The sequence below is a fragment of the Ranitomeya variabilis genome, chromosome 6 (genome assembly GCF_051348905.1).
Source record: "Ranitomeya variabilis isolate aRanVar5 chromosome 6, aRanVar5.hap1, whole genome shotgun sequence".
In the NCBI taxonomy this organism is placed as follows: Eukaryota; Metazoa; Chordata; class Amphibia; order Anura; family Dendrobatidae; genus Ranitomeya; species Ranitomeya variabilis.
Window position 1 is genome coordinate 91,293,517 of NC_135237.1, and position 22,283 is coordinate 91,315,799.

The 22,283-nt window shown below is 47.4% G+C and overlaps 1 protein-coding gene across 4 annotated transcripts in view; it reads right to left on the reverse strand.

The window, feature by feature from the left end:
- Positions 1-22,283, reverse strand: part of GSDME (gasdermin E) — a 165,242-nt gene that overhangs the window by 37,729 nt on the left and 105,230 nt on the right. For 3 of the 4 annotated variants that reach the window (XM_077268785.1, XM_077268788.1, XM_077268786.1), the window contains exon 8: positions 21,385-21,571. In XM_077268785.1, coding sequence (XP_077124900.1) covers positions 21,385-21,571 — 187 coding nt within the window. Of the gene's footprint in view, positions 1-17,219; positions 17,416-21,384; positions 21,572-22,283 lie in introns of all 4 variants that reach the window. The other variant, XR_013216826.1, reaches the window with a different exon arrangement.

The following is a 22,283-nucleotide window of genomic DNA, read 5'->3' on the forward strand; positions in this document are numbered from 1 at the left end:
CTTTCTTCAAAAAAGCAACAATGTCTTTCTATTCCTGTAGAACCTCTTTCAGGGAAACCGTGAAAATAAAAAATAATTGTTCTTTCCTCAAAAATTATGTTTTAGCAAGTAATTTTTGTGGGGGGTACACCACTGTTTGGGCGCACGTTGGGGCTTGGAAGGGAGGGAGCACCATTTGACTTTTTGAACGCAAGATTGGCTGGAATCAATGGTGGCGCCATGTTGCGTTTGGAGACCCCTGATGTGCCTAAACAGTGGAAACCCCTCAATTCTAACTTCAACACTAACCCCAACACACCCCTAATCCTAATCCCAACTGTAGCCATAACCCTAATCACAACCCTAACCCCAACACACCCCTAACCACAACCCTAACCCCAACACACCCGTAACCCTAATTCCAACCCTAACCCTAATCCTAACCCTAATCCCAACCCTAACCCTAATCCCAACCCTAACCACAACTGTAACCCCAACACACCCCTAACCCTATCCGTAACCCTAACCACAAGCCTAATCTTAACCCTATTTCCAACCCTAGCCCTAATTCCAACCCTAACCCTAAGGCTATGTGCCCACGTTGCGGATTCGTGTGAGATTTTTCCCGCACGATTTTTGAAAAATCTGCAGGTAAAAGGCACTGCGTTTTACCTGCGGATTTACAGCGGATTTCCAGTGTTTTTTTGTGCGGATTTCACCTGCGGATTCCTATTGAGGAACAGGTGTAAAACGCTGCGGAATCCTCACAAAGAATTGACATGCTGCGGAAAATACAACGCAGCATTTCTGCACGGAATTTTCCGCACCATGGGCACAGCGGATTTGGTTTTCCATAGGTGTACATGGTACTGTAAACCTGATGGAAAACTGCTACGAATTCGCAGCGGCCAATCCGCTGCGGATCCGCGGCCAATCCGCTGCGGATCCGCGGCCAATCCGCTGCGGATCCGCGGCCAAATCCGCACTGTGTGCACATGCCATAACCCTAACCCTACCCCTAACCCTACCCCTAACCCTAACCCTACCCCTAGTTCTAACCCTAGTTCTAACCCTAACCCTAGTGGAAAAAGAAAAAAAATATATTTTCTTTATTTTATTATTGTCCCTACCTATAGGGGTGATAAAGGGGGGGGTTTATTTATTATTTTTTTTATTTTGATCGCTGTGATAGAACCTACCACAGCGATCAAAATGTACTTGTAACTCATCTGCCGGCCGGCAGATTCGGCGGGCGCACTGCGCATGCGCCCGCCATTTTGGAAGATGGCGGTGCCCAGGGAGAAGACGGACCGACTTCCGGAGGCTCGGTAAGTATGAGGGGGTGGTGGGGGGGTGGATCGGAGCACAGGGGGGGGGGATCGGAGGACGGGGGGAGCGGACAGGAGCACGGGGGAGCGGACAGGGGGACGGAGGGGGGTACCGGACAGAACGGAGGACTAGGGAGGAGATCGGGGGCGGTGGGGCAGAACATGATTTCCAGCCATGGCAGATGCTATTGCAGCATCGGCCATGGCTGGATTGCAATATTTCACCATTTTCATAGGTGAAATATTGCAAATTGCTCTGATTGGCTGTTGCACTTTCAACAGCCAATCAGAGCGATCGTAGCCACGTGGGGGCAAAGCCACCCCCCCTGGGCTGAAGTACAACTTCCCCTCTCCCTGCAGATCGGGTGAAATAGGAGTTAACCCTTTCACCCGATCTGCAGGGACGCGATCATTCCATGACGCCACATAGGCGTCATGGGTCGGATTGGCACCGACTTTCATGACGCCTACGTGGCGTCAAAGGTCGGGAAGGGGTTAAAATTATAGACTGTTCATGTCTTTGTCAGTGGGCAAACTTACAAAATGAGCAAGGCATCAAATACTTTTTCCCCTCACTGTATTGCAATACCAAATACAACCCCTGGTCAGTGATTGCTGCTTTCTTCAAAAAAGCAACAATGTCTTTCTATTCCTGTAGAACCTCTTTCAGGGAAACCGTGAAAATAAAAAATAATTGTTCTTTCCTCAAAAATTATGTTTTAGCAAGTAATTTTTGTGGGGGGTACACCACTGTTTGGGCGCACGTTGGGGCTTGGAAGGGAGGGAGCACCATTTGACTTTTTGAACGCAAGATTGGCTGGAATCAATGGTGGCGCCATGTTGCGTTTGGAGACCCCTGATGTGCCTAAACAGTGGAAACCCCTCAATTCTAACTTCAACACTAACCCCAACACACCCCTAATCCTAATCCCAACTGTAGCCATAACCCTAATCACAACCCTAACCCCAACACACCCCTAACCACAACCCTAACCCCAACACACCCGTAACCCTAATTCCAACCCTAACCCTAATCCTAACCCTAATCCCAACCCTAACCCTAATCCCAACCCTAACCACAACTGTAACCTCAACACACCCCTAACCCTATCCGTAACCCTAACCACAAGCCTAATCTTAACCCTATTTCCAACCCTAGCCCTAATTCCAACCCTAACCCTAAGGCTATGTGCCCACGTTGCGGATTCGTGTGAGATTTTTCCCGCACGATTTTTGAAAAATCTGCAGGTAAAAGGCACTGCGTTTTACCTGCGGATTTACAGCGGATTTCCAGTGTTTTTTTGTGCGGATTTCACCTGCGGATTCCTATTGAGGAACAGGTGTAAAACGCTGCGGAATCCTCACAAAGAATTGACATGCTGCGGAAAATACAACGCAGCATTTCTGCACGGAATTTTCCGCACCATGGGCACAGCGGATTTGGTTTTCCATAGGTGTACATGGTACTGTAAACCTGATGGAAAACTGCTACGAATTCGCAGCGGCCAATCCGCTGCGGATCCGCGGCCAATCCGCTGCGGATCCGCGGCCAATCCGCTGCGGATCCGCGGCCAAATCCGCACTGTGTGCACATGCCATAACCCTAACCCTACCCCTAACCCTACCCCTAACCCTAACCCTACCCCTAGTTCTAACCCTAGTTCTAACCCTAACCCTAGTGGAAAAAGAAAAAAAAAATATTTTCTTTATTTTATTATTGTCCCTACCTATAGGGGTGATAAAGGGGGGGGTTTATTTATTATTTTTTTTATTTTGATCGCTGTGATAGAACCTACCACAGCGATCAAAATGTACTTGTAACTCATCTGCCGGCCGGCAGATTCGGCGGGCGCACTGCGCATGCGCCCGCCATTTTGGAAGATGGCGGTGCCCAGGGAGAAGACGGACCGACTTCCGGAGGCTCGGTAAGTATGAGGGGGTGGTGGGGGGGTGGATCGGAGCACAGGGGGGGGGGATCGGAGGACGGGGGGAGCGGACAGGAGCACGGGGGAGCGGACAGGGGGACGGAGGGGGGTACCGGACAGAACGGAGGACTGGGGAGGAGATCGGGGGCGGTGGGGCAGAACATGATTTCCAGCCATGGCAGATGCTATTGCAGCATCGGCCATGGCTGGATTGCAATATTTCACCATTTTCATAGGTGAAATATTGCAAATTGCTCTGATTGGCTGTTGCACTTTCAACAGCCAATCAGAGCGATCGTAGCCACGTGGGGGCAAAGCCACCCCCCCTGGGCTGAAGTACAACTTCCCCTCTCCCTGCAGATCGGGTGAAATAGGAATTAACCCTTTCACCCGATCTGCAGGGACGCGATCATTCCATGACGCCACATAGGCGTCATGGGTCGGATTGGCACCGACTTTCATGACGCCTACGTGGCGGCAAAGGTCGGGAAGGGGTTAAAATTATAGACTGTTCATGTCTTTGTCAGTGGGCAAACTTAGAAAATGAGCAAGGCATCAAATACTTTTTCCCCTCACTGTATTGCAATACCAAATACAACCCCTGGTCAGTGATTGCTGCTTTCTTCAAAAAAGCAACAATGTCTTTCTATTCCTGTAGAACCTCTTTCAGGGAAACCGTGAAAATAAAAAATAATTGTTCTTTCCTCAAAAATTATGTTTTAGCAAGTAATTTTTGTGGGGGGTACACCACTGTTTGGGCGCACGTTGGGGCTTGGAAGGGAGGGAGCACCATTTGACTTTTTGAACGCAAGATTGGCTGGAATCAATGGTGGCGCCATGTTGCGTTTGGAGACCCCTGATGTGCCTAAACAGTGGAAACCCCTCAATTCTAACTTCAACACTAACCCCAACACACCCCTAATCCTAATCCCAACTGTAGCCATAACCCTAATCACAACCCTAACCCCAACACACCCCTAACCACAACCCTAACCCCAACACACCCGTAACCCTAATTCCAACCCTAACCCTAATCCTAACCCTAATCCCAACCCTAACCCTAATCCCAACCCTAACCACAACTGTAACCCCAACACACCCCTAACCCTATCCGTAACCCTAACCACAAGCCTAATCTTAACCCTATTTCCAACCCTAGCCCTAATTCCAACCCTAACCCTAAGGCTATGTGCCCACGTTGCGGATTCGTGTGAGATTTTTCCCGCACGATTTTTGAAAAATCTGCAGGTAAAAGGCACTGCGTTTTACCTGCGGATTTACAGCGGATTTCCAGTGTTTTTTTGTGCGGATTTCACCTGCGGATTCCTATTGAGGAACAGGTGTAAAACGCTGCGGAATCCTCACAAAGAATTGACATGCTGCGGAAAATACAACGCAGCATTTCTGCACGGAATTTTCCGCACCATGGGCACAGCGGATTTGGTTTTCCATAGGTGTACATGGTACTGTAAACCTGATGGAAAACTGCTACGAATTCGCAGCGGCCAATCCGCTGCGGATCCGCGGCCAATCCGCTGCGGATCCGCGGCCAATCCGCTGCGGATCCGCGGCCAAATCCGCACTGTGTGCACATGCCATAACCCTAACCCTACCCCTAACCCTACCCCTAACCCTAACCCTACCCCTAGTTCTAACCCTAGTTCTAACCCTAACCCTAGTGGAAAAAGAAAAAAAATATATTTTCTTTATTTTATTATTGTCCCTACCTATAGGGGTGATAAAGGGGGGGGTTTATTTATTATTTTTTTTATTTTGATCGCTGTGATAGAACCTACCACAGCGATCAAAATGTACTTGTAACTCATCTGCCGGCCGGCAGATTCGGCGGGCGCACTGCGCATGCGCCCGCCATTTTGGAAGATGGCGGTGCCCAGGGAGAAGACGGACCGACTTCCGGAGGCTCGGTAAGTATGAGGGGGTGGTGGGGGGGTGGATCGGAGCACAGGGGGGGGGGATCGGAGGACGGGGGGAGCGGACAGGAGCACGGGGGAGCGGACAGGGGGACGGAGGGGGGTACCGGACAGAACGGAGGACTAGGGAGGAGATCGGGGGCGGTGGGGCAGAACATGATTTCCAGCCATGGCAGATGCTATTGCAGCATCGGCCATGGCTGGATTGCAATATTTCACCATTTTCATAGGTGAAATATTGCAAATTGCTCTGATTGGCTGTTGCACTTTCAACAGCCAATCAGAGCGATCGTAGCCACGTGGGGGCAAAGCCACCCCCCCTGGGCTGAAGTACAACTTCCCCTCTCCCTGCAGATCGGGTGAAATAGGAGTTAACCCTTTCACCCGATCTGCAGGGACGCGATCATTCCATGACGCCACATAGGCGTCATGGGTCGGATTGGCACCGACTTTCATGACGCCTACGTGGCGTCAAAGGTCGGGAAGGGGTTAAAATTATAGACTGTTCATGTCTTTGTCAGTGGGCAAACTTACAAAATGAGCAAGGCATCAAATACTTTTTCCCCTCACTGTATTGCAATACCAAATACAACCCCTGGTCAGTGATTGCTGCTTTCTTCAAAAAAGCAACAATGTCTTTCTATTCCTGTAGAACCTCTTTCAGGGAAACCGTGAAAATAAAAAATAATTGTTCTTTCCTCAAAAATTATGTTTTAGCAAGTAATTTTTGTGGGGGGTACACCACTGTTTGGGCGCACGTTGGGGCTTGGAAGGGAGGGAGCACCATTTGACTTTTTGAACGCAAGATTGGCTGGAATCAATGGTGGCGCCATGTTGCGTTTGGAGACCCCTGATGTGCCTAAACAGTGGAAACCCCTCAATTCTAACTTCAACACTAACCCCAACACACCCCTAATCCTAATCCCAACTGTAGCCATAACCCTAATCACAACCCTAACCCCAACACACCCCTAACCACAACCCTAACCCCAACACACCCGTAACCCTAATTCCAACCCTAACCCTAATCCTAACCCTAATCCCAACCCTAACCCTAATCCCAACCCTAACCACAACTGTAACCCCAACACACCCCTAACCCTATCCGTAACCCTAACCACAAGCCTAATCTTAACCCTATTTCCAACCCTAGCCCTAATTCCAACCCTAACCCTAAGGCTATGTGCCCACGTTGCGGATTCGTGTGAGATTTTTCCCGCACGATTTTTGAAAAATCTGCAGGTAAAAGGCACTGCGTTTTACCTGCGGATTTACAGCGGATTTCCAGTGTTTTTTTGTGCGGATTTCACCTGCGGATTCCTATTGAGGAACAGGTGTAAAACGCTGCGGAATCCTCACAAAGAATTGACATGCTGCGGAAAATACAACGCAGCATTTCTGCACGGAATTTTCCGCACCATGGGCACAGCGGATTTGGTTTTCCATAGGTGTACATGGTACTGTAAACCTGATGGAAAACTGCTACGAATTCGCAGCGGCCAATCCGCTGCGGATCCGCGGCCAATCCGCTGCGGATCCGCGGCCAATCCGCTGCGGATCCGCGGCCAAATCCGCACTGTGTGCACATGCCATAACCCTAACCCTACCCCTAACCCTACCCCTAACCCTAACCCTACCCCTAGTTCTAACCCTAGTTCTAACCCTAACCCTAGTGGAAAAAGAAAAAAAAAATATTTTCTTTATTTTATTATTGTCCCTACCTATAGGGGTGATAAAGGGGGGGGTTTATTTATTATTTTTTTTATTTTGATCGCTGTGATAGAACCTACCACAGCGATCAAAATGTACTTGTAACTCATCTGCCGGCCGGCAGATTCGGCGGGCGCACTGCGCATGCGCCCGCCATTTTGGAAGATGGCGGTGCCCAGGGAGAAGACGGACCGACTTCCGGAGGCTCGGTAAGTATGAGGGGGTGGGGGGGGGTGGATCGGAGCACAGGGGGGGGGATCGGAGGACGGGGGGAGCGGACAGGAGCACGGGGGAGCGGACAGGGGGACGGAGGGGGGTACCGGACAGAACGGAGGACTGGGGAGGAGATCGGGGGCGGTGGGGCAGAACATGATTTCCAGCCATGGCAGATGCTATTGCAGCATCGGCCATGGCTGGATTGCAATATTTCACCATTTTCATAGGTGAAATATTGCAAATTGCTCTGATTGGCTGTTGCACTTTCAACAGCCAATCAGAGCGATCGTAGCCACGTGGGGGCAAAGCCACCCCCCCTGGGCTGAAGTACAACTTCCCATCTCCCTGCAGATCGGGTGAAATAGGAATTAACCCTTTCACCCGATCTGCAGGGACGCGATCATTCCATGACGCCACATAGGCGTCATGGGTCGGATTGGCACCGACTTTCATGACGCCTACGTGGCGGCAAAGGTCGGGAAGGGGTTAAAATTATAGACTGTTCATGTCTTTGTCAGTGGGCAAACTTAGAAAATGAGCAAGGCATCAAATACTTTTTCCCCTCACTGTATTGCAATACCAAATACAACCCCTGGTCAGTGATTGCTGCTTTCTTCAAAAAAGCAACAATGTCTTTCTATTCCTGTAGAACCTCTTTCAGGGAAACCGTGAAAATAAAAAATAATTGTTCTTTCCTCAAAAATTATGTTTTAGCAAGTAATTTTTGTGGGGGGTACACCACTGTTTGGGCGCACGTTGGGGCTTGGAAGGGAGGGAGCACCATTTGACTTTTTGAACGCAAGATTGGCTGGAATCAATGGTGGCGCCATGTTGCGTTTGGAGACCCCTGATGTGCCTAAACAGTGGAAACCCCTCAATTCTAACTTCAACACTAACCCCAACACACCCCTAATCCTAATCCCAACTGTAGCCATAACCCTAATCACAACCCTAACCCCAACACACCCCTAACCACAACCCTAACCCCAACACACCCGTAACCCTAATTCCAACCCTAACCCTAATCCTAACCCTAATCCCAACCCTAACCCTAATCCCAACCCTAACCACAACTGTAACCCCAACACACCCCTAACCCTATCCGTAACCCTAACCACAAGCCTAATCTTAACCCTATTTCCAACCCTAGCCCTAATTCCAACCCTAACCCTAAGGCTATGTGCCCACGTTGCGGATTCGTGTGAGATTTTTCCCGCACGATTTTTGAAAAATCTGCAGGTAAAAGGCACTGCGTTTTACCTGCGGATTTACAGCGGATTTCCAGTGTTTTTTTGTGCGGATTTCACCTGCGGATTCCTATTGAGGAACAGGTGTAAAACGCTGCGGAATCCTCACAAAGAATTGACATGCTGCGGAAAATACAACGCAGCATTTCTGCACGGAATTTTCCGCACCATGGGCACAGCGGATTTGGTTTTCCATAGGTGTACATGGTACTGTAAACCTGATGGAAAACTGCTACGAATTCGCAGCGGCCAATCCGCTGCGGATCCGCGGCCAATCCGCTGCGGATCCGCGGCCAATCCGCTGCGGATCCGCGGCCAAATCCGCACTGTGTGCACATGCCATAACCCTAACCCTACCCCTAACCCTACCCCTAACCCTAACCCTACCCCTAGTTCTAACCCTAGTTCTAACCCTAACCCTAGTGGAAAAAGAAAAAAATAATATTTTCTTTATTTTATTATTGTCCCTACCTATAGGGGTGATAAAGGGGGGGGTTTATTTATTATTTTTTTTATTTTGATCGCTGTGATAGAACCTACCACAGCGATCAAAATGTACTTGTAACTCATCTGCCGGCCGGCAGATTCGGCGGGCGCACTGCGCATGCGCCCGCCATTTTGGAAGATGGCGGTGCCCAGGGAGAAGACGGACCGACTTCCGGAGGCTCGGTAAGTATGAGGGGGTGGTGGGGGGGTGGATCGGAGCACAGGGGGGGGGGGATCGGAGGACGGGGGGAGCGGACAGGAGCACGGGGGAGCGGACAGGGGGACGGAGGGGGGTACCGGACAGAACGGAGGACTGGGGAGGAGATCGGGGGCGGTGGGGCAGAACATGATTTCCAGCCATGGCAGATGCTATTGCAGCATCGGCCATGGCTGGATTGCAATATTTCACCATTTTCATAGGTGAAATATTGCAAATTGCTCTGATTGGCTGTTGCACTTTCAACAGCCAATCAGAGCGATCGTAGCCACGTGGGGGCAAAGCCACCCCCCCTGGGCTGAAGTACAACTTCCCCTCTCCCTGCAGATCGGGTGAAATAGGAATTAACCCTTTCACCCGATCTGCAGGGACGCGATCATTCCATGACGCCACATAGGCGTCATGGGTCGGATTGGCACCGACTTTCATGACGCCTACGTGGCGGCAAAGGTCGGGAAGGGGTTAAAATTATAGACTGTTCATGTCTTTGTCAGTGGGCAAACTTAGAAAATGAGCAAGGCATCAAATACTTTTTCCCCTCACTGTATTGCAATACCAAATACAACCCCTGGTCAGTGATTGCTGCTTTCTTCAAAAAAGCAACAATGTCTTTCTATTCCTGTAGAACCTCTTTCAGGGAAACCGTGAAAATAAAAAATAATTGTTCTTTCCTCAAAAATTATGTTTTAGCAAGTAATTTTTGTGGGGGGTACACCACTGTTTGGGCGCACGTTGGGGCTTGGAAGGGAGGGAGCACCATTTGACTTTTTGAACGCAAGATTGGCTGGAATCAATGGTGGCGCCATGTTGCGTTTGGAGACCCCTGATGTGCCTAAACAGTGGAAACCCCTCAATTCTAACTTCAACACTAACCCCAACACACCCCTAATCCTAATCCCAACTGTAGCCATAACCCTAATCACAACCCTAACCCCAACACACCCCTAACCACAACCCTAACCCCAACACACCCGTAACCCTAATTCCAACCCTAACCCTAATCCTAACCCTAATCCCAACCCTAACCCTAACCCCAACCCTAACCACAACTGTAACCCCAACACACCCCTAACCCTATCCGTAACCCTAACCACAAGCCTAATCTTAACCCTATTTCCAACCCTAGCCCTAATTCCAACCCTAACCCTAAGGCTATGTGCCCACGTTGCGGATTCGTGTGAGATTTTTCCCGCACGATTTTTGAAAAATCTGCAGGTAAAAGGCACTGCGTTTTACCTGCGGATTTACAGCGGATTTCCAGTGTTTTTTTGTGCGGATTTCACCTGCGGATTCCTATTGAGGAACAGGTGTAAAACGCTGCGGAATCCTCACAAAGAATTGACATGCTGCGGAAAATACAACGCAGCATTTCTGCACGGAATTTTCCGCACCATGGGCACAGCGGATTTGGTTTTCCATAGGTGTACATGGTACTGTAAACCTGATGGAAAACTGCTACGAATTCGCAGCGGCCAATCCGCTGCGGATCCGCGGCCAATCCGCTGCGGATCCGCGGCCAAATCCGCACTGTGTGCACATGCCATAACCCTAACCCTACCCCTAACCCTACCCCTAACCCTAACCCTACCCCTAGTTCTAACCCTAGTTCTAACCCTAACCCTAGTGGAAAAAGAAAAAAAAAAATATTTTCTTTATTTTATTATTGTCCCTACCTATAGGGGTGATAAAGGGGGGGGTTTATTTATTATTTTTTTTATTTTGATCGCTGTGATAGAACCTACCACAGCGATCAAAATGTACTTGTAACTCATCTGCCGGCCGGCAGATTCGGCGGGCGCACTGCGCATGCGCCCGCCATTTTGGAAGATGGCGGTGCCCAGGGAGAAGACGGACCGACTTCCGGAGGCTCGGTAAGTATGAGGGGGTGGTGGGGGGGTGGATCGGAGCACAGGGGGGGGGGATCGGAGGACGGGGGGAGCGGACAGGAGCACGGGGGAGCGGACAGGGGGACGGAGGGGGGTACCGGACAGAACGGAGGACTGGGGAGGAGATCGGGGGCGGTGGGGCAGAACATGATTTCCAGCCATGGCAGATGCTATTGCAGCATCGGCCATGGCTGGATTGCAATATTTCACCATTTTCATAGGTGAAATATTGCAAATTGCTCTGATTGGCTGTTGCACTTTCAACAGCCAATCAGAGCGATCGTAGCCACGTGGGGGCAAAGCCACCCCCCCTGGGCTGAAGTACAACTTCCCCTCTCCCTGCAGATCGGGTGAAATAGGAATTAACCCTTTCACCCGATCTGCAGGGACGCGATCATTCCATGACGCCACATAGGCGTCATGGGTCGGATTGGCACCGACTTTCATGACGCCTACGTGGCGGCAAAGGTCGGGAAGGGGTTAAAATTATAGACTGTTCATGTCTTTGTCAGTGGGCAAACTTAGAAAATGAGCAAGGCATCAAATACTTTTTCCCCTCACTGTATTGCAATACCAAATACAACCCCTGATCAGTGATTGCTGCTTTCTTCAAAAAAGCAACAATGTCTTTCTATTCCTGTAGAACCTCTTTCAGGGAAACCGTGAAAATAAAAAATAATTGTTCTTTCCTCAAAAATTATGTTTTAGCAAGTAATTTTTGTGGGGGGTACACCACTGTTTGGGCGCACGTTGGGGCTTGGAAGGGAGGGAGCACCATTTGACTTTTTGAACGCAAGATTGGCTGGAATCAATGGTGGCGCCATGTTGCGTTTGGAGACCCCTGATGTGCCTAAACAGTGGAAACCCCTCAATTCTAACTTCAACACTAACCCCAACACACCCCTAATCCTAATCCCAACTGTAGCCATAACCCTAATCACAACCCTAACCCCAACACACCCCTAACCACAACCCTAACCCCAACACACCCGTAACCCTAATTCCAACCCTAACCCTAATCCTAACCCTAATCCCAACCCTAACCCTAATCCCAACCCTAACCACAACTGTAACCCCAACACACCCCTAACCCTATCCGTAACCCTAACCACAAGCCTAATCTTAACCCTATTTCCAACCCTAGCCCTAATTCCAACCCTAACCCTAAGGCTATGTGCCCACGTTGCGGATTCGTGTGAGATTTTTCCCGCACGATTTTTGAAAAATCTGCAGGTAAAAGGCACTGCGTTTTACCTGCGGATTTACAGCGGATTTCCAGTGTTTTTTTGTGCGGATTTCACCTGCGGATTCCTATTGAGGAACAGGTGTAAAACGCTGCGGAATCCTCACAAAGAATTGACATGCTGCGGAAAATACAACGCAGCATTTCTGCACGGAATTTTCCGCACCATGGGCACAGCGGATTTGGTTTTCCATAGGTGTACATGGTACTGTAAACCTGATGGAAAACTGCTACGAATTCGCAGCGGCCAATCCGCTGCGGATCCGCGGCCAATCCGCTGCGGATCCGCGGCCAATCCGCTGCGGATCCGCGGCCAAATCCGCACTGTGTGCACATGCCATAACCCTAACCCTACCCCTAACCCTACCCCTAACCCTAACCCTACCCCTAGTTCTAACCCTAGTTCTAACCCTAACCCTAGTGGAAAAAGAAAAAAAAAATATTTTCTTTATTTTATTATTGTCCCTACCTATAGGGGTGATAAAGGGGGGGGTTTATTTATTATTTTTTTTATTTTGATCGCTGTGATAGAACCTACCACAGCGATCAAAATGTACTTGTAACTCATCTGCCGGCCGGCAGATTCGGCGGGCGCACTGCGCATGCGCCCGCCATTTTGGAAGATGGCGGTGCCCAGGGAGAAGACGGACCGACTTCCGGAGGCTCGGTAAGTATGAGGGGGTGGTGGGGGGGTGGATCGGAGCACAGGGGGGGGGGATCGGAGGACGGGGGGAGCGGACAGGAGCACGGGGGAGCGGACAGGGGGACGGAGGGGGGTACCGGACAGAACGGAGGACTAGGGAGGAGATCGGGGGCGGTGGGGCAGAACATGATTTCCAGCCATGGCAGATGCTATTGCAGCATCGGCCATGGCTGGATTGCAATATTTCACCATTTTCATAGGTGAAATATTGCAAATTGCTCTGATTGGCTGTTGCACTTTCAACAGCCAATCAGAGCGATCGTAGCCACGTGGGGGCAAAGCCACCCCCCCTGGGCTGAAGTACAACTTCCCCTCTCCCTGCAGATCGGGTGAAATAGGAGTTAACCCTTTCACCCGATCTGCAGGGACGCGATCATTCCATGACGCCACATAGGCGTCATGGGTCGGATTGGCACCGACTTTCATGACGCCTACGTGGCGTCAAAGGTCGGGAAGGGGTTAAAATTATAGACTGTTCATGTCTTTGTCAGTGGGCAAACTTACAAAATGAGCAAGGCATCAAATACTTTTTCCCCTCACTGTATTGCAATACCAAATACAACCCCTGGTCAGTGATTGCTGCTTTCTTCAAAAAAGCAACAATGTCTTTCTATTCCTGTAGAACCTCTTTCAGGGAAACCGTGAAAATAAAAAATAATTGTTCTTTCCTCAAAAATTATGTTTTAGCAAGTAATTTTTGTGGGGGGTACACCACTGTTTGGGCGCACGTTGGGGCTTGGAAGGGAGGGAGCACCATTTGACTTTTTGAACGCAAGATTGGCTGGAATCAATGGTGGCGCCATGTTGCGTTTGGAGACCCCTGATGTGCCTAAACAGTGGAAACCCCTCAATTCTAACTTCAACACTAACCCCAACACACCCCTAATCCTAATCCCAACTGTAGCCATAACCCTAATCACAACCCTAACCCCAACACACCCCTAACCACAACCCTAACCCCAACACACCCGTAACCCTAATTCCAACCCTAACCCTAATCCTAACCCTAATCCCAACCCTAACCCTAATCCCAACCCTAACCACAACTGTAACCCCAACACACCCCTAACCCTATCCGTAACCCTAACCACAAGCCTAATCTTAACCCTATTTCCAACCCTAGCCCTAATTCCAACCCTAACCCTAAGGCTATGTGCCCACGTTGCGGATTCGTGTGAGATTTTTCCCGCACGATTTTTGAAAAATCTGCAGGTAAAAGGCACTGCGTTTTACCTGCGGATTTACAGCGGATTTCCAGTGTTTTTTTGTGCGGATTTCACCTGCGGATTCCTATTGAGGAACAGGTGTAAAACGCTGCGGAATCCTCACAAAGAATTGACATGCTGCGGAAAATACAACGCAGCATTTCTGCACGGAATTTTCCGCACCATGGGCACAGCGGATTTGGTTTTCCATAGGTGTACATGGTACTGTAAACCTGATGGAAAACTGCTACGAATTCGCAGCGGCCAATCCGCTGCGGATCCGCGGCCAATCCGCTGCGGATCCGCGGCCAATCCGCTGCGGATCCGCGGCCAAATCCGCACTGTGTGCACATGCCATAACCCTAACCCTACCCCTAACCCTAACCCTACCCCTAGTTCTAACCCTAGTTCTAACCCTAACCCTAGTGGAAAAAGAAAAAAAAAATATTTTCTTTATTTTATTATTGTCCCTACCTATAGGGGTGATAAAGGGGGGGGTTTATTTATTATTTTTTTTATTTTGATCGCTGTGATAGAACCTACCACAGCGATCAAAATGTACTTGTAACTCATCTGCCGGCCGGCAGATTCGGCGGGCGCACTGCGCATGCGCCCGCCATTTTGGAAGATGGCGGTGCCCAGGGAGAAGACGGACCGACTTCCGGAGGCTCGGTAAGTATGAGGGGGTGGTGGGGGGGTGGATCGGAGCACAGGGGGGGGGGATCGGAGGACGGGGGGAGCGGACAGGAGCACGGGGGAGCGGACAGGGGGACGGAGGGGGGTACCGGACAGAACGGAGGACTGGGGAGGAGATCGGGGGCGGTGGGGCAGAACATGATTTCCAGCCATGGCAGATGCTATTGCAGCATCGGCCATGGCTGGATTGCAATATTTCACCATTTTCATAGGTGAAATATTGCAAATTGCTCTGATTGGCTGTTGCACTTTCAACAGCCAATCAGAGCGATCGTAGCCACGTGGGGGCAAAGCCACCCCCCCTGGGCTGAAGTACAACTTCCCCTCTCCCTGCAGATCGGGTGAAATAGGAGTTAACCCTTTCACCCGATCTGCAGGGACGCGATCATTCCATGACGCCACATAGGCGTCATGGGTCGGATTGGCACCGACTTTCATGACGCCTACGTGGCGTCAAAGGTCGGGAAGGGGTTAAAATTATAGACTGTTCATGTCTTTGTCAGTGGGCAAACTTACAAAATGAGCAAGGCATCAAATACTTTTTCCCCTCACTGTATTGCAATACCAAATACAACCCCTGGTCAGTGATTGCTGCTTTCTTCAAAAAAGCAACAATGTCTTTCTATTCCTGTAGAACCTCTTTCAGGGAAACCTATCAGAAAACTCTGAATCATAGACTGGATTTGGTATTAAAAAAAATATAAAAAAATACCGTATATACTCGAGTATAAGCCGACCCGAGTATAAGCCGAGGCACCTAATTTTACCCCAAAAAACTGGGAAAACTTAATGACTCGAGTATAAGCCTAGGGTGGAAAATGCAGCATCTAACGGTAAATTTCAAAAATAAAAGTAGGTACCAATAAAAGTAAAATTAATTGAGACATCAGTAGGTTAAGTGTTTTTGAATATCCATATTGAATCAGGAGCCCCATATAATGCTCCATGCAGTTCATGATGGCCCCATAAGATTCTCCATACGAAAAATATGCCCCATATAATGCTGCACAAAGGTTAATAATGGCCCCATAACATGCTCCATAGAAAATATGCTGCACAAAGGTTAATAATGGCCCCATAAGATGCTCCGTAGAGACATTTGCCCCACATAATGCTGCATAAAGGTTGATTATGGCCCCATAAGATGCTCCATAGAGACATTTGCCCCATACAGTGCTGCACAAATGTTGATTATGGCCCCATAAGATGCACCATAGAGACATTTGCCCCATGTTGTTGCTGCGATAAAAAAAAACAAAAAAAAACAAACTCACCTCTCATTGCTCAGGCCCCCGCCACTTGCAATATTTACCTGTCCCCGTTCCACCACCGGGCGCCGCTCTGTCTTCCACGTCCTCGTCACTGACTGTTCAGGCAGAGAACGGCGTGCACATTAAACACATCATCACTCCCTCTGACCTGAGCTTCACAGCCAGAGGACGCGGAAGACGGAGCGGCGCCCGGTGGTGGAACGGGGACAGGTGAATATCGCGCAATGCTGCTCACCCTCCCCATTATACTCACCTGCTCCCGGTGCGGTCCATGGCAGCTTCTCTGATGGTCTTCTCCGGGCGCTGACAGCTTCTTCCAGCGTTGAGCGGTCACTGGTACCGCTCATTAAAGTAATGAATATGCGGCTCCACCCCTATGGGAGTGGAGTCGCGTCCATATTCATTACTGTAATGAGCGGTACCAATGTGACCGCTCAAGACAGGAAGAGCTGCTGGAGACCATCGGAGATACAGGGAGCAGGTGAGTATGTGACAGCCGCCGCTCCCCCTCCCCCGCCGAACCCCTGGGACAATGACTCGAGTATAAGCCGAAAGGGCTACTTTCAGCCTAAAAAAATGGGCTGAAAATCTCGGCTTATAGTCGAGTATATATGGTACTTTAAAGCGGGGGCCAGGGATAAAATGAGTAGTAGGTCCCCACCGACTTCGCACTTCCCTGCTCAGCTAGATTATCAGGTCACTCCCTATACACTCAGTGAGGAGTAGAGTGGGGAGAGGTCGGTGAGGTCATACCTTAATGCTTAGTCACCCTAGTACCTTGACCCAACAAAGGTGCTCTCACTGAGTCTGTGGGTAATATCATTATTCGCCTGACATGGCAAGTCATCTGTCCTGGTTTTGCTATAATTTATAAAATCTTTAGTAATGCAAGGATATTAAGCAAACTGTATCAACTGAAAAAGCTGCTTCAGCTTTGTACACTGTTTACCAGGAAACATTAAAACACTGAAAAGACAATTTACAATTTCTTTATGGAGCATTTTACTTGTTACATGTCTCCTGTGTTTCTAGGACTCTCAGTCATTTACTGCAGAGAATTCAGTAACACAGAGCTGCTTCTCTACACCGTGAATTTCCTGCGGGTACTAAACAATGTTCAGCACAAAAAACTACTTATGGCTTAGATATGGACTAAAAATCATTGCTAGAGTGTACCTGTTTCTTATTGACAGTCGTCTCTGAGCTAGTGAATGTAGATTAGCTGCTTTGATATCCCACACACACTGAACACACAAGCATGAGAGATTTCTGTTTTCCTGTCTCCTTTAGTCCATAATAAAGGCAGCAGACATTAGACAGCAAGGGAGGATTTCATACAACAGTACTGAGCTGTATAACCGTGAATCCAGCACTGCAGTGAGATAAAACACCAATTAAAAAGCAGCAGCACATTCTCTCTGAATCTTTTTAACTCACTCTCCATTCCCTCCTGCTCTCCATTTACCTCTTCATAGACTTAAAAAGGCAGCTGTAATCTAGTCTGACATTGTAAAAAGAAAGGTGAGTGTGTAATGTGGAGTCCCATCCAAATGAGGTTGCCTTACTGCTGGCAGATGAACTACATACGGATCAAAATTTCATCAAGCCTTAGGTTTTACGTACAGTAGTGTTCAAAATAATAGCAGTCCAATATGGCTAACCAGATTAATCACTGTTTTTGGTATAAATTATATTATCACATGTCACACAATTTACCAGTTGGTGCAGTAAATTCTAAGAAAACCAACAAACTCAGCATTTATGATTTGCATGTATTTTTTTTAAATCTGTGTATTAGAATAATCAATTGAAAGGTGATGTGATGAAAATAATAACAGTGTGGAGTTCTGTTAGTGAGGTCAATCCTTCTGTGAAAAAAACAGGTGTGAATCAGGTGGCCCTTATTTAACGGTGAAGCCAGGACATGTTGTACATGCATTTCTCCATGACAGCCTGAGAAATATGGGTCGTTCCAGACATTGTCCAGAAGAACAGTGTACTTTGATTAAAAAAGTTAATTGGAGAGGGTGAAACTTAAAAAGAAGTGCAGACAATGACTGGCTGTTCAGCTAAAATTATCTCCAATGCTCAGAGAGACGTGAAAGAAAATGGAAGACTGGCATTCTAATGGATGGAAGAATAGCTCTTAGCAAGATGTCCCCACAAAGTACGACTGTTAAAAAAAAAGACATGTACTGAAGTGGATACAATTTGCCAAAGAAGACATCAACTGGCATAAAGAAAAATGGAGAAACATTTTGTGGACTGATGAAAGTAAAATTGTTCTTTTTGGGCCCAAGGAAGGGTTCGTCAGACGACCCCCAAACTCTGCATTCAAGCCACAGTACACTCTAAAGACAGTGAAGCATGGTGGTGGAAACATCATGATATGGACATGTTTCTCTTACTATGGTGCCGGACCTATTTACCGCATACCAGGGATCAAAGACCAGTTTGCATATATTAAAATACTTGAAGAGGTCATGCTGCCTTACACTGTGCCCTTGAAATGTGGGTTTCAACAAGACAACGACCCTAAACACACCAGTAAACGAGCAAAATCTTGGTTCTAGTCCAACAAAATTGAGGTTATGGAGTGGCCTGCCCAATCCCCGGGCCTTGATCTGATACATCACTTGTGGGATGATATAAAAAATGCAGTTTCTGATTCAAAGCCATTAAATGGTAAAACATTGAGAGATGTAGTCAAAGCATCCTGGACTAGAATAACAGCTGACCGGTGCAAGAAGCTGCTTGACTCCCTACACTAAGTTATTAGGACTTATTCACACCTCTGATTTTTTCATGTACGATAAAAACAAACTAATAATTCCGATCTGACTTTGATCAGAGCGTAGTCCGAGTGTCATCAGTTTTTCTTGTGTGTGGAAAGCTAAAAAATAATGAACATTCCCCCGTCTTCTCCATTCTGTCAGTCCATGGAAATCGAAATCCACTCAGACGTCATCAGAGTGTGGCTTTATTTTTTCATGGACCCATTGACTTATGCTGCCGATTTTGATCTGACACTTGGATGAAAATTGGACATGTCTTTGCGATCATCCGCAGACTGAGAGGATCAATCACAGACATGTGAGTGGCCCTATAGATTATCACACATGAGGATATACAGTACAGACCAAAAATTTGGACACACCTTCTCATTTAAAGATTTTTCTGTATTTTCATGACTATGAAAATTGTGCATTCACACTGAAGGCATCAAAACTATGAATTAATACATGTGGAATTATATACTTAATTTCAGTTGTTTCACACTTTTTTGTTATGTCTTATATTCCAGGTTCTTCAAAGTAGCCACCTTTTGCTTTGATGACTGCTTGGCACACTCTTGGCATTCTCTTGATGAGCTTCAAGAGGTAGTCACCGGGAATGGTCTTCCAACAATCTTGAAGGAGTTCCCAGAGATGCTTAGCACTTGTTGGCCCTTTTGCCTTCACTCTGCGGTCCAGGTCACCCCAAACCATCTCAATTGGGTTCAGGTCTGGTGACTGTGGAGGCAAGGTCATCTGGTGTAGCACCCCATCACTCTCCATCTTGGTCAAATAGCCCTTAAACAGACTGGAGGTGTGTTTGGGGTCATTGACCTGTTGAAAAATAAATGATGGTCCAACTAAACGCAAACGGGATGGAATAGCATTCCGCTGCAAGATGCTGTGGTAGCCATGCTGGTTCAGTATGCCTTCAATTTTGAATAAATCCCCAACAGTGTCACCAGCAATGAACCCCCTCACCATCACACCTTCTCCTCCATGCTTCACGGTGGGAACCAGGCATGTAGAGTCCATCCATTCACCTTTTCTGCGTCGCACAAAGACACGGTGGTTGGAACCAAAGATCTCAAATTTGGACTCATCAGACCAAAGCACAGATTTCCACTGGTCTAATGTCCATTCCTTGTGTTCTTTAGCCCTAACAAGTCTCATCTGCTTGTTGCCTGTCCTTAGCAGTGGTTTCCTAGCAGCTATTTTACCATGAGGCCTGCTGCACAAAGTCTCCTCTTAACAGTTGTTGTAGAGATGTGTCTGCTGCTAGAACTCTGTGTGGCATTGACCTGGTCTCTAATCTGAGCTGCTGTTAACCTGCGATTTCTGAGGCTGGTGACTCAGATAAACTTATCCTCAGAAGCAGAGGTGACCTTGGTCTTCCTTTCCTGGGGCAGTCCTCATGTGAGCCAGTTTCTTTGTAGCACTTAATGGTTTATGCCACTGCACTTGGGGACACTTTCAAAGTTTTCCCAATTTTTCAAAATGACTGACCTTCATTTCTTAAAGTAATTACGGCCACTCGTTTTTCTTTACTTAGCTGCTGTTTTCTTGCCATAATACAAACTCTAACAGTCTATTCAGTAGGATTATCAGCTGTGTATCCACCAGACTTCTGCTCAACACAACTGATGGTCCCAACACCATTTATAAGGCAAGAAATCCCACTTATTAAACCTGACAGGGTACACCTGTGAAGTGAAAACCATTCCCAGTGACTACCTCTTGAAGCTCATCAAGAGAATGCCAAGAGTGTGCAAAGCAGTCATCAAAGCAAAAGGTGGCTACTTTGAAGAACCTAGAATATAAGACATAATTTCAGTTGTTTCACACTTTTGTGTTAAGTATATAATTCCACATATGTTAATTCATAGTTTTGATGCCTTCAGTGTGAATGTACAATTTTCATAGTCATGAAAATACAGAAAAATCTTTAAATGAGGTGTGTCCAAACTTTTGGTCTGTACTGTATATCCATAGATTTCTTTCAAAGAAGTTTTCTCATCAAACACACTCCTTTTCAAAATGCAGCTGATCACCCCTGGTCCTACAACAGGTGATTTTGAAGGTGACATCTGGGTCCATGAAGGCATTTTCCCTACAGCCGACCCCAAATTAGTGGCTGTATATGTAATACAATCACAGCTCGAGTCCGCCAGAAGAAACACTTGAACGGAGCTGCTCTTCATTCGGCTCACACAGGCTGTCCCAAGGAGGGTAAATTTCCTTTATGATGCCTTTTTGCCCTAATATGGACAGAGTCATAATAACTGTTATAGTGTAACAGATTGTATCGCTGTATTTTTTCCCCAAGGTTAGTATATATTCTGATCTTGTCGCACCTACGTGAAGCAGACTTACATCAGACTGCCAGAAGATATTTATAGACAACCATTACATTTCTGTCATGTGTGGAAGGAAATATAGTATGGAAAAATCCGTTTATATCTGAATTGTAAATGTTCTACTGCCAAATGAAAGGGAAATATTTATTAAATACACTTTTTGGTCACAATCCTAAAACATTGAAAATAAAAATAAATGAAATGCATTACCGTCCAGGGCACTGGTAAGGATGTGGAAGGCAGCGATCAACTCCATGTTTGATTGTTTGGTTAGCTTCTCATTTTGCAGATCGTATCCTACAAGGGACAGTATGTTTTCTACATGTTCTTTCTGAGACAACGTTAGTTCCTTGAGAAACGTGAACCCCGGCGTAGCTCCTAAACAGATCTCTTCTACCTAGCAGAGACAAGAGCATCATGTACCAATCATTAATCAGCGGAGAGCGGCCGCCCGTCTGATCTGTGTGCACACATCGCTCCCTGCTTAGTAGAGCAGACTGGAGAAAAATGAGCTGTATTTAAACAGTACAAAGGCAATGATGCAAATGGAAAAACAAGCAAGTTAATTATGCCCCTCAGCAAGATGTATGCTGCAGCCTCTATAAAGCAATATCCTGCTTTTGGCTTCGCGGTGAATTTTGGCCTCGCAATCTGATTTACAACTGCAATATAATGTACAACATAATATTTGCCATCAGTACTCGAATTTTGAATTTACTGGATGCTATTAACGAACATAACAAATTAAGCTCTATTAATGCTGGAGTCACGGCTACTGGTTTAGGATGATGGTCTATTATTATCCAGATTGTTCTTCTTTGTAATGTTTCCTGTGTAGCCTTAAAGGGATAGTCCAGCCCCGCTCTCTTCTGCGCTTGACTGGTAGGTATCTGTAGGCACAGCGTCATCAGCGCTGCTCACCTCCCGATGAGGAGCTGAGTGGCAACAGACTAGTCCTTCAAAGGGAATCTGTCAGTAGGATCAGCCATCTATACAGCCAATTAGGTAATAAAAATTGAATAAAATGATACCTTGATATCTGGAATACGATGTCTTATTCCAGAGAAATCCACTTTTTATTAATATGCAAATGAGCTGTTAAGATCTAT